Source organism: Heterodontus francisci, chromosome 31 (genome assembly GCF_036365525.1).
Source record: "Heterodontus francisci isolate sHetFra1 chromosome 31, sHetFra1.hap1, whole genome shotgun sequence".
Taxonomy (NCBI): domain Eukaryota; kingdom Metazoa; phylum Chordata; class Chondrichthyes; order Heterodontiformes; family Heterodontidae; genus Heterodontus; species Heterodontus francisci.
The window spans coordinates 63,530,648-63,544,391 of NC_090401.1; the positions used below are offsets into that span (position 1 = coordinate 63,530,648).

Below are 13,744 nucleotides of genomic sequence, written 5' to 3' on the forward strand. Positions count from 1 at the left end.
TGGGATGCAGGAACATAAGGAGTGATATCTGTAAGAGGAACATAAGGAGTGATATCTGTAAGACACAACTCAAGAGTATCCCGAACTTTGGAACACTACTGCGTTATGCTGCTATACAGTGCTACAAGATGTCCGGTTAATGTAAATGTCAGTCACAATCTCACAAGTCACAACAACAATATTCTTTCCAGGTCGCAAAACATCAACTGCAGATAACCCACTGAATCTCAAACTACATCTTTAGTTTGAGGTTTCTTTGAGAGTGTAATAAAAATCCAGCAAGAATTGTAAATTATTGAGGTGACAGCAGTGTGAATGCACATACAAAATAAATAGTAAATGTTCTCAGCCCATTTTGAAAGAAATAAAGTATCCATCAAAAAAAAGTTACTTACCATAAGTCTTTTCATTATACGGTGTACCAAATGTGAAACAGTAAGTGATAGATTTTTATTTTGTTTATTTTTTTAAGATCTTATTTACAGCTAAGCCTCTCCAACAGAAAGTGCAGTTACCATCATTTCCATCTGCATCAGTTTTGTCTGGGTTTATTTAGGATATTAGTACCAATACATGATAGAGGGAAAAAAAATCATACCCCAGTAAGTAACCTTTAAAGTTAGGCGATATGCAATTCATCATTTCAAGTTGGGACCAGCAGGGACAGATCACCCATCAGTGTTTCAACCTATTGTTACATAGCTCAAATCTGCTCTCCAGACAGAGTTTAGATGCACTGAGTTTTAACATAGAAACATAGAAAATGGGAGCAGGAGTAAGCCATTCGGCCCTTCGAGCCTGCTCCGCCATTCATTATGATCATGGCTGATCAACCAACTCAGTAGCCTGTTCCCACTTTCGCCCCATACCCTTTGATCCCTTTAGACCCAAGAGCTATATATAACTCCTTCTTGAAAACATACAATGTTTTGGCCTCAGCTGCTTTCTGTGGTAGCAAATTCCACAGGCTCACCACTCTCTGGGTGAAGAAATTTCTCCTCATCTTAATCCTGAAAGGTTTACCCCATATCCTTAGACTATGACCTCTGGTTCTGGACTCCCCCACCATCGGGAACATCCTTCCTGCACCTACCCTGTCAAGTCCTGTTCGAATTTGATAGGTTTCTATGAGATCCCCCCTCACTCTTCTGAACTGCAGCGAATATAATCCTAACACATCTCGTGTGGTTTCAAAAAATGTCATATACCTTCCATTTACTAAAATACTTGCACCTGTTCTATTAATATGACTGGAAGTTTGTTAAAGAAATAAAAACAAACAGCAAAGAGAGCACAAGTCAGTCAACATTTTGGGTACAACACATTTGAGGAAGCATCCTGTACCTGAAATGTCGACTGATTTTCATTGTCTTCTGACAGATGCTGCCTGACTCGTTGAGTATCTCCAGTGTTTGTCTGTCAAATTTCCAGAATGCAATATTTTGTTTTTTGAATATGTTGTACCTGTTTTACATTAACCTTTTCAAATTTCAAGCCTGTTGATAGCCAATGGACAACTGAATCGTATGTACAGAAACAATCATAATGAGACTTCAGTAGTGAAGGCACAATCAGTAAGCAGCACAATGACTATATTAGTGCAGTTTCCCAAAGCATAATGGACTGTTTCATTTTTTAGCTTGCTCTACAGATGTGACCTGTCACCATGCCATCTTCGACTAGGAAGATATGGTGAATGAGCCAGCATATTTTTGAACTGCTGTCACACTTGCTCTGCAATCCAGTAATGGGATCAATACAATAATCAAATTTTCCTTCTTCCCATTTCTCTCCGACCCCTCCTCCCCAGAAAAGGTGGAACATTAAAGAGTGAGTGCTTCAGCTGGAAAAAGTACAAACCTTAACTTGGTTGACAGATTAATCTTCTGAGGCTTATGCTATCTTTTTCATGACAAATATTTGAATAGTCCTTTAAAAATTTCCATATATGTTTCAGTAACCACCATTCAAAATTACAAGTACCAAATCTGTAGAAGTATGTGATTGGTTACAAGCAACTTGAAAGGTTTAAATAAAACACAGTACACAAAAGATTTAAAATACCAGGTAACTCAGGCATCAAAATTATAAACCTCTTTTTGGGAACCCTCCAGTTTTAAAAGAGCATTTACTCCATCACTACTCAGTAAAATGGAGGAATTCAAATTCCAATTAGCATTTTTAGCAGACATTTTGTTTTATTTAAGAAGTGTTTAAACACCGAAAGCATTAGTCAATTAACCTCATATAATTTAAGTTTAATAGATGTAAGTGCAAATCTGTAAAAGATCTAAGGGAATTCGAATTACAAAACTAATGGTTCCCATATCTGAATGCTAGAAAATGCATATATAATTTAAAATATATATTGCACAACCAATCAGCTGTTAATTATGTGAAAACAAAACACCATTAGAAACAGTAATAGCAATGTCTCTCACTGAATATAACTTTAGTCTAAACAATGAAATATAAACCATGCTCCACAGTTCTCTGTAATTACATGCTGAAAAGCCTGCTATATGATACAATAGCATGCAGTATAAAACATGTTACCCAAGCTTATTGAAGCAATGGCACAGGAAACCTGTATGTACACTACAGGCTAAGAATATAAACACAATGCTCATTACATCAGAATGAAAGAATTCAAGAAATCAACTGAAGCAGCAACGTCCAATTCCATTTTATTCCCAATCTTCCCAGTCTTCATCTTCCAGCTGAAACAAACCAGGTTTTTAAAATTAGAATTAGTCGGGCAAATCATGCCAGTGGTGTTTCACAGTTCCTATAGAATTAAGCAGCAAGGCTGGATTCTACAAATCCCCACAAAGCTAAATATTCAAAGGCACCAATCTCACCAGCAATTACAATTAATCATAACTTTTTTGCTGCCCACAACTGAAATGTTGACAACTTGCACTCACAGCTTGGTAGCCAGCTGTCATTTTTTAAAAAAGTGATATTTTCCCCAGCTTCTGATCACTTTAGAAGTGTACAATATTACCACAAAATGCAAAAATATATGCAGAACTGGTCAGAAAAAAGTAAAACAATGAACATCTCCTCTTTCCAGTCCAAATATGCCATAACAAACGATGGCCTAATATTTGAGAGTTTGGGACATGATGCTTTCACGTGGACCACTCAATAATTTAACATGAAATAGGCCCTTATTGTATACAAGAGAAAACAGAACAAAGCATTTACAATTATATTTGTCCTTTTCTGCCCCTCTCCCAATCAGCATACAAAAAGCATTTCAAACCTCTTATAGGAAAGAAATAGACCAAGTGTTAGAGGATTTAGGAGAGTTGGCTGAAGGCACAATCAATAAAGCTGGGTTTTGAGTAAGTTTTTAAAAAGGAGAGAATCAAAGTAACACAATGAAATGGATTAGGGAGGGAGTTTGAGAGTGGAGGCAAGATTATTCAAAACTCTTGCCTCCAAGCAAGGAATGCATTGAGATATGCAAGAGCCCTGAGTCATAGATGTAGGATGGTGGAAGGGATGGAAGACAAGAACTTTAAACTGTGAACTGGGAGACAGTGCGGGCCAGCAAAAACAGGGATAATGGGGGAGGAAGACCCAATGTGGGCACCAGAGGTTTAGATAAATTTACATTAAAAAGTTCAAGAGACTGGAGAGGTCACTTGAGGCAATGAAAGGATGGTCAAGGGTTTCTGCAGCAGAGGGAATGAAATAGTGGCAAAGGCTGGCAATGCTGCAGTGAAGGAAGCACATTGGTATGGTGGCAAACAGGATATTGGGGCTTTGAAGCTCAGCTCAGAGTTGAGCAGGACACGATATGTTTTATCCTGAGCGAGTAAGCAATTAGGGAGAGCCACGAGGGTAGAATTTTCTGCTGCAAGATTATTAAAAGGATACAAGTACAGATATCATTTGTCTTCCAAGCGTTAATCTTTTATGCCAACAAATTTTAATGTGGAATGGCACTGTGTGGATATAAGGAGAGTTACTCTAGGTTATCAAAATATTGTCAGAAAAGCACCCTCCAATAAAAAATAGTTTATGGCTGTCTCTCTCCCACCCTCCATCCCCATCCAGAAGCTACATGAATTTCAGTCTGGTTGGCAGGTCAAAAAAAATGCTAATCCTCAACTGAACAGTCAGGAGATGCAGTGCAGTAGTGTGGTGTAATGTGGCATGGCATGATGTGGTATGGCGTGGTATGGTAGAACAACCTTTTCATGTCACACACAACTTCCCCAGTAAGGAAATCTCACCCTCTAGAGGAATCTAAACAAAATTGTTAGTGAAGGTCAATGTCCCCGCTAAGTTGTACAGCAGCCTGGAAGGCCTTGTTCTGTGACAAATATATGTGCACAGCTGCGCAAAAAAATTTAAAGGGACCTTGCACCAAAAACATCCACACAGCACATCCAAAGACTTGCAGGTTGATAGGTAAATTGGTCATTGTAAATTTCCCCTAGTGTAGGTAGGTGGTAGGGGAATGGTGGGGATGTGGTAGAGAATATGGGGTTAATGTAGGATTAGTATAAATGGGTGGTTGTTGGTCGGCACAGACTCGGTGGGCTGAAGGGCCTGTTTCAGTGCTGTATCTCTAAATAAATAAATAATTTAAAAAACTAAGTTTTAAAGCTAACATTCGTCAAGATCAAGGTATGGATTCAAATTAAGATCAGCCTCGTTTCCATAAAAGCTTTCACTTTCAAGCCTACTTCATAGTTTTGCCTGTGATGCAGGAAACCAATCTAGGATAATTATCAAAAAGATCTTTTATAAAAAATTAATATCATAAAATTTGAATTTCTATTAGTTTTGTTTCAACTAATTCTGGCCACTTAAATGAGCTATTAGCTATCGATGTCCATTACATATGAACGCTGTGGTACAAAGGCCATTCAAAATTAATGAAATCCACAAATAATTTAATTTATATGCATAGAACATGACTGCAAACTTGCCTTGTTTTTACCAAAGTGCTTTATCATGTTCAACATTATGAATTATTTTTAGAAGCACAATATCTATTTACCTCGGGAGGGGAAAGCAGATTGCATATCTCCATGTTTATAGATGTGGTCACTCAGCAGCTTAAGTGTAGGCAGGGAGAGAGGGAATGGGTGACCGCCAGGCAACCAAGAAGAAACAGGCAGGTAGTGCAGAAGACCCCTGAATGAGTTTCACTCTCTGACTAGTATTCAGTTCTGAATACTGAGGAAAGTGATGATTCATCTGGAGAGTGCAGCCAGAGCCAGGGTCGTAGCACCACAGCTAGCTCAGTTGCACAGCGGGGCACAATGAAGACTGGAAGAGCAATAGTGATAGCAGATTCTATATTTAGGGGAATAGACAAGCGTTTCTGTGGCCTCTGACCTGAATCCAGGATGGTGTGTTGCCTCCCTAGTTCCAGGGTCAAGGATGAAGAGAACGGCTGCAGAGCACCCTGAGTGGAGAGGCTGAACATTGGTCCACATTGGCAACAACGGCATAGGTAGGAAGAGCGATGTGGTCCTGCAGTCAGTATTTAGGGAGCTAAGTAAGAAATTAGCAAGCTGGACCTCAAAAGTAGTAATCTCCAGATTGCTCTCAGTACCATGTGCAAGTGAGGATAGAGCAGATGAATGCGTGGCTGGAAAGATGGTGAAGGAGGAAGGGCTTTAGATTCCGGGGTCAATGGGACAAATTCTGGAGAAGGTGGGACCTGTACAGGCTGGACAGGTTGCATCTGAACAGAGCTGGGACAAATTTCCTTGTGGAGCAATTTGCTAGTGCTATCGGGGAGGGTTTAAACTAACTTGGCAGGGGTGTAGGAATCAGGAGATAATATAAGAGAGGAACAGAAATGTGCACAGAGAATTGGGAGACAGATTGCACTAGAGTAGGAAATGGTACAGTATTAGGTGGGGTCAGAGTAAGAGGGAAAGTAATAAAGTCTAAATTAGGGTTACTGTGCACGTATGTGAATGCGCGGAGTGTGGTAAATAAGATTGCTGAGCTGCAGGCACAGATAGTCACATGGAAGGGTGATGTTGTGGTGATTGCGGAGACCTGGCTCAAAGAAGGGCAGGAGTGGGTACTAAATATTCCTGGATACAAGGTGTTCAGGAAAGTCAGGAAAGGAAGGAAAGGGGGAAGGGTAGCAGTTTTGATTTCGGAGAACATTGCAGTGCTGGAGAGAGAGAATGTCCTAGAGGGATCAAGGACAGAATCTATTTGGTTGGAGCTGAGGAACAAAAAAGATGCAATTACATTGCTCGGTGTTGTCTATAGGCCACCAACCAGTGGGAAAGATGTAGAGGAACAAATTTGCAAGGAAATTATAGAGGGGTGCAAAAATTATAGAGTGGTTATAATGGAGGACTTTAATTATCCTAATATAGACTGGGATATTAGTAGTGCAAAGGGCAGAGTGGGACAAGAGTTCCTAGAGTGTGTTCAGAAGAATTTTCTACAGCAGTATATTTCCAATCCAATGAGAAAGGAGGCACTGTTAGACCTGGTTCTTGGGAATGAGGTGGGCCAAGTGGATCAAGTGTCAGTAGGGGAACATTTAGGAGACGGTGATCATTGTATCATAATGTTTAGGTTGGCTATGGAAAAGGACAAGGAACAATTCAGAGTAAGAATAATGAACTGGGGGAGAGCAAACTTCAATGGGGGTAAGAATGGATCAGATCCAGATAGATTGGATAAAAGGCTGACAGGCAAAACTAACCAAACAACGAGCTACCTTTAAAGAAGAGACAGTTTGGGCACAGTCAAGGTATATTCCCACAAAGGGGAAAGATCGGACAAACAAATCCAGAGTTCCTGGATGACAAAAGAGTTAGAGATTAAGATGACGAAAAAGTGTGCTTATGGCAGATGTCAGGTGGATAATGCAACCAAGAACCAGGCAGAATATAGGACATTCAGAGGGGAAGTGAAAAAGCAAATAAGAGAAGCAAAGAGAGAGTATGAAAACAGAGAGGCAGCTAATACAAAAGGGACTCTAAAACTTTTCTATAGGCATATTAATAGTAAAATGGTGGTAAAAGGAGGAGTTGGCCGATTTGGGACCAAAAGGGGGATTTACACATGGAGGCAGGCGGCACGGCTGAGGTATTAAATGAATACTTTGCAACTGTCTTTACCAAGGAAGATGCTGCACAGGTCATGGTGAAAGATAAAGTAATTCAGACACTTGAAGGGTTTAAAATTGATAAGGAGGAGGAATTAGATAGGCTAGCTGTACTTAAAGTTGATAAGGCATCAGGACCGCATGAGATGCATCCAAGGATACTGAGGGAAGCAAGAGTGGAAATTGCGGAGGCACTGGCGATAATTTTCCAGTCTTCCTTAGATTCAGGGGTGGTACCAGAGGACTGGAGAGTTGCAAACGTTACACCCTTGTTCAAAAAAGGGTGTAAAGATAAACCCAGCAACTACAGGCCAGCCAGTTTCACCTCAGTGGTGGAGAAGCTTCTAGAAACAATAATTTGGGACAAAATTCATAGTCAGTTGGGCAAATGCAGGTTAATTAGGGAAAGCCAGCATGGATTTGTGAAGGGCAAATCGTGTTTAACTAAATTTCTGGAGGTTTTTTTGATGAGGTTACAGAGAGGGTTGATCAGGGCAATGCTGTTGATGTGATGTACATGGACTTGCAAAAAAAAAATTGATAAAAGTGCCACACAACAGACCTGTGAGCAAAGTTATAGCTTGTGGAATAAAAGAGACATTAGCAACATGGATGTTCTTGCCATGGAGGGAGTACAAAGAAGATTTACTAGGCTGATTCCTGGGATGCAGGATTGACATATGAGGAGAGACTGGGTTGACTAAGCCTATATTCACTAGAGTTTAGAAGTAATGGGAGGGGATCTCATAGAAACCTATAAAATTTTAACACGACTAGACAGGCTAGATACAGGATGTTCCCGATGGCAAGGGAGTCCAGAACCAGGGGTCACAGTCTCAGGATATGGGGTATGCCATTTAGAACCGAGATGAGAAGAAATTTCTTTACTCAGAGGGTGGTGAACCTGTGGAATTCTCTACCACAGAAGGCAGTGGAGGCCAAGTAATTAAATATATTCAAGAAGGAGATAGATATATTTCTTAATGCCAAAGGGATCAAGGGATATGGGGAAAAAGCAGGAACAGGGTACTGAATTAGACGATCAGCCATGATCTTTTTTGAATGGTGGAGCAGGCCCGAAGGGCTGAATGGCCTTCTCCTGCTCCTATTTTCTATGTTGTTATTTAAGGTGACTGACAAAAGAAGCAATAGCAACATGAGGGAAAACTTTTTCATGCAGCGAGTGGTTAGGATCTGGAATGCACTGCATGAGAGTGTAGTGGAGGCAGGCTCAATCGAGGATTAAAGAGGAACCTGGATTATCTGAAATGGAAGAATGTGCAGGGCTACGGGGAGAAGACATGTGAGTGGCACTAGGTAAATTGTTCCTTTGAAGAGCTAGCGCAGAACACAATGGGCCAAATGGCCTCCTTCTGTGATGTAACAATTCTGTCAAATGGAGTACATTAGGAAGTTCAATGGAAAAATAAGTGGTCATCTAAAGACACTAGAGAAATATTCCCTTATGTATTGTGTCATAAACAGGGAAATTTCTGTATTTTTTTTTGTGAATCTCCTTGTGACCTTGCTTATTGCTAGTCAGAAGAAATCAAATGGAACAAAAGGTCAGTCAGGTTCTATCACAGTTGGCCAACCCACTCTGCCATATTATCATCCAGATGGCAAAGTTCAGTAGTGTCTGGCGTAAGAGACACAAAGGTTCCAGTAACACCTATGAAGTAATATAAAAAAAAATGCGCTTACATGATTACCCACTGATTTCAATGTACGGAGGAAGGGACAGTATTACCAACTCAAAAGATTTTAACGTGCGTTTCATTTGGAGGTGGTTTTCACTTCATTAGTAAAGAAAAGAGACGCTCCACCTCCAGATTAGATAAAGTTGATTGATCAGGAAATTAGATGAAAGATTTCACTTCTGGTGAAAATTAAACTGTACACATTCAGGATCTTGGCAAGACCTAGACACCCTGATAATGTGGGATTAATCATTACCATTAGATATAATCATCCTTAGTATTGTATTTTTGAGCACAAGTGATTGACAACAGTGCCTTCAAAGGTCATTAAACTACACAAGCCTGAGGAATTCTCTTGCAGTCTTTAGTTCTAGCAGTGTGGTTTATGTCATCCACGTACATCGCCAAATCCAACCTTTTATCCTAAAAAGGTTACAAAAAGACAAAACACAATTGTTCGATCCAAAAAAGCTGTTTCTTCATAATAGGCAGAGAAAAGGGGCATATTAATATGTCTGTAATCAGTCTTCAAAGGGTGGAGTATTGGCGCCATTAAGTATGTCTTTTTGTTTCAGTATATTATTTTAATCTGTAAAAATAGAATAATTTAGAGTCATAGAGAGATACAGCACTGAAACTGGCCCTTCGGCCCACTGAGGCTGTGCCAACCAACAACCACCCATTTATACTAATCCTACATTAATCCCATATTCTCACCATTCACCTACCTACACTAGGGGCAATTTACAATGGCCAATTTACCTATCAACCTGCAAGTCTTTGGCTGTGGGAGGAAACCGGAGCACCCGGCGAAAACCCACGCGGTCACAGGGAGAACTAGAATGTGGCACATTCCCACATAACCTCCACCAAATGATTTACCATTAAGCAGGAGCTGCATGAACGCATACTTAAAAGTGAATAAAATTATTAGCTTTGCATCAATAAGATCAGTCTGTTCAAGAAATTAAATTAGCCAGGAGCACAAGTGTCAGGAAAAAGCCCAAAATGTATTACACTGACCAGTTTTGAAAGGTTCAGATCCTTAGATATTTTACAATGAATGTTATGGCTCTCCTCTTGCTCCTTTCTCTTAATAGACCGCAACATGGTTTATTCCTTTTAAACAGTGGTTGTGCTTACCACCTCCGTGAGTGTTTTACCTTTTTCCTTAACTATGATTGTGAAAGAACCAATCGGATAGGTTTTCGAGTTTAAACAAGAAACAGGTAAGTTTATTATACTTGACACTCTAACCAGATTTAAAAATACGCTACACATTCACGCACACATTCACACGAGAATCACACACACACACACACACACACACACAAATAGATTACAGAGGGCAACAGATTTGGTGGTTGGATTAAAGTCCAGAATAAATGGAACTTAAATACAGTCTGTAAATCCAGTAGTCCTCGGCTGAAGCTGTATTCTTGAAGTCCTCGCTGGTCAAAGTGCACTTTGGCCTGCTTTGCTCAGGGTTGCTTGAAGGCAGAATTGCAGTTGGCTCTCTTCCCCTGGTTGCTGGTGTAGCAGTCTTTAGGCTTGGAGGGTCCCCCAGTCTCAGACGGTTTTCAACTGATGTTTTCTGAGGGGAGGGAGAGAGACAGGGGAGCAGCAGCGTTCTCAGCTACTGCTTGTCTGTGTAACAAAACTTGTTTCTTCAGAGATGAACAGGTGGTCACATGGTTTTTCTCAATCCTCTTTGCATCTAATGAGATTTTTCTGAAATCTTCTAATGAAATTCAAGGTTCTACATGCCCCAGGACGTCCATTCACACTTGAGGGGGTTGGCTCTTTCAAAGTCAATGGCTGGGAATGGCCTTGACAGCCGCGCTAATGAAGCCATTCTAGATAATTCAATCACTTAGAGAAAGCCATTGTCCCAGCTGGGCTTCTTGTTAAGACTTTGTCTCCAGTCCCATGTCCTGGTATTTCAGATGTAAATTGCAATGGCCATCTTGACTGCCAGTTTTTAAAAGTTACTTGCAGGGTTTTTTCCATTAAATGTCTAATGTAAGTTTCCAACCGATTAAATTAATATTTCCCATTTGGCATATAAGGTTTTCCCGACACCTCCGTACCACGCAGAATGACCTCAAAGGTAGTGATCCCAGGATTACTACCAGTGTCATGTACTGGTCACAGTAGACATAGCAGGATATATCAGATGAATATGTGGCTGAAGAGATGGTGTGAGGGGGAGGGTTTTAGATTCCTGGGACATTGGGACCGGTTCTGATGTCCTGGGGGAGTATTTGCTAGAGTGGTTGGGGAGGGTTTAAACTAAAATGGCAGGGGGATGGGAACCCTTGCAAGGAATCAGAGAAGGGGTGATCAAAGTCAAGAACAAAAGACAGTAAGAGGAATAAGAAAAGTGATAGGCAGAGAAATCAAGGGCCAGAATCAAACAGGGCCACGGTGAAAAATAGTGGGAAGGGGACAGGTATTGTTAAAAAGACAAGCCTTAAGGCTTTGTGCCTTAACATGCATAGCATTGGCAATAAAGTGGATAAGTGATGAATTAATCATGCAAATAGATGTAAATGGGTATGATATAGTCGGATTACGGAGACATGGCTGCAGGGTGACCAGGGACGGGAAATGAACATCCAGGGGTATTCAGTATTTAGGAAGGACAGACAAAAAGTAAAAGGCGGTGGAGATGCACTGTTGGTTAAAGAGGAAATTAACGCAATAATGAGGAAGGATATTAGCTCTGACAATGTGGAATCTGTATGGGTAGAGCTGAGAAACACTAAGGGGCAAAAAACATTAGTGGGGGTTGTACATACACCCCCAAACTGTAGTGATGATATTGGGAATGGCATTAAACAGGAAATTAGAGACGCATGCAATAAAGGAACATCTGTAATTATGGCTGACTTTAGTCTGCATATAGATTGGACAAATCAAATTAGTCACAATACCGTAGAGGAGGAATTCATGGAGTGTACACGGGATGGTTTTCTGGACCAATACGTTGAGGAACCAACTACAGAACAGGCCATCCGAGACTGGGTATTGTGTAATGAGGAGAATAATTGACAATCTAGTTGTGCAAGACCCCTTGGGGATGAGTGACCATAAAATGATAGAATTCTTCATCAAGATAGAGAGTGACGTAGTTGATTCTGAGACTAGGGTCCTGAATCTTAATAAAGGAAACTACGAAGGTATGAGACACGAGTTGGCTATGACGGATTGGGAAACGTTACTTAAAGGGATGACAGTGGATAGGCAATGGCAAACATTCAAACAGCGCATGGATGAACTGCAACAATTGTTTATTCCTGTTTGGCGCAAAAGTAAAACGGGAAAGGTCGCCAAACCATGGCTTAAAAGGGAAATTAGAGAATTAGATCCAAGGAAGAGGGATACAAATTCGCCAGAACTGAGGATTGGGGGCAGTTTAGAATTCAGCAAAGGAGGACCAAGGGATTGATTAAGAAGGGGAAAATAGAGTACCAGAGTAAGCTTGCGCGCAACATGAAAACTGACTGTAAACGTTTCTATAGGTATGTGAAGAGAGAAAGATTGGTGAAGACAAATGTAGGTCCCTTACAGTCAGAAACAGGGGAATTTATTATGGGGAACAAAGAAATGGCTGACCAACGAAATGCATACTTTGGTTCTGTCTTCACAAAGGAGGACACAAATAATATACCTGAAATGTTGGGGAACACAGGGTTTAGTGAGAGGGAGGAACTGAAAGAAATCAGTATTAGTAGAGAAATGGTGTTGGGGAAATTGATGGGATTGAAGGCCAATAAATCCCCAGGGCCTGATGGTCTACATCCCAGAGTACTTAAGGAAGTGGCCCTAGAAATAGTGGATGCATTGGTGGTCATCTTCCAAGATTCTATAGGCTCTGGAACAGTTCCTACAGATTAGAGGGTAGCTAATGTAACCCCACTATTTAAAAAGGGAGGTCGAGAGAAAACAGGGAATTATAGATCAGTCAGCCGGACGTTGGTAGCAGGGAAAATTCTAGAGTCCATTATCAAAGATTTTATAGCAGAGCACTTAGAGAACAGTAGAATTAGGCAGAGTCAGCATGGATTTACGAAAGGGAAATCATGCTTGACAAATCTACTAGAATTCTTCGAGGATATAATTAGTGGAGTTGATGAGGGGGAGCCAGTGGATGTGGTTTATTTGGACTTTCAGAAGGCTTTCGACAAAGTCCCACATAAGAGATTAGCATGTAAAATTAAAGCACATTGGTTTGGGGGTAGTGTATTGCAATGGATAGAAAATTGGTTGGTGGACACGAAACAAAGAGTAAGGATAAATGGGTCTTTTTCTGAATGGCAGGCAGTGACTAGTGGGGTACCGCAGGGATCGGTGCTAGGACCCCAGCTACTCACAATATACATTAATGATTTAGATGAGGGAACTAAATGTAATATCTCCAAATGTGCAGATGACACAAAACTGGGTGGGAGGGTGAGTTGTGAGGAGGATGCAGAGAGGTGTCAGGGTGATTTGGACAAGTTGAGCGAGTGGGCAAATGCATGGCAGATGCAGTATAATGTGGATAAATGTGAGGTTATCCACTTTGGTAGCAAAAACAGTAAGGCAGATTATTACCTGAACGGAGAGAGGGGAATATGCAACGAGACCTGGGTGTTCTCATACACAAGTCGCTGAAGGTAAGCATGCAGGTGCAACAGGCAGTTAACAAGGCAAATGGTATGCTGGCCTTCATAGCGCGAGGATTAGAGTACAGGAGGAGGGGTGTCTTGCTACAATTATACAGGGCCTTGGTGAGGCCGCTCCTGGAATAGTGTGTGCAGTTTTGGTCTCCTTATCTGAGGAAGGATGTTCTTGCTATAGAGGGAGTGCAGCGAAGGTTTACCAGACTGATTCTTGGGATGGCGGGACTTACATATGAGGAGAGATTGAGTCAGTTAGGATTATATTCGCT

The 13,744-nt window shown here is 40.9% G+C and overlaps 1 protein-coding gene across 2 annotated transcripts in view; it reads right to left on the minus strand.

Moving 5' to 3' along the window:
- Nucleotides 1–445: 445 nt before the first annotated feature.
- Nucleotides 446–13,744, minus strand: part of bsdc1 (BSD domain containing 1) — a 50,446-nt gene continuing 37,147 nt past the window's right edge. Inside the window, exons 11-12 of one of the 2 annotated variants that reach the window (XM_068011782.1) lie at nt 9,151–9,231; nt 446–2,720 (exon numbers count right to left, since the gene is read on the minus strand). In XM_068011782.1, the coding sequence (XP_067867883.1) occupies nt 2,688–2,720; nt 9,151–9,231 (114 nt within the window). In that variant the 3' untranslated portion in view covers nt 446–2,687. The remainder of the gene's footprint in view (nt 2,721–9,150; nt 9,232–13,744) is intronic. The other variant, XM_068011783.1, reaches the window with a different exon arrangement.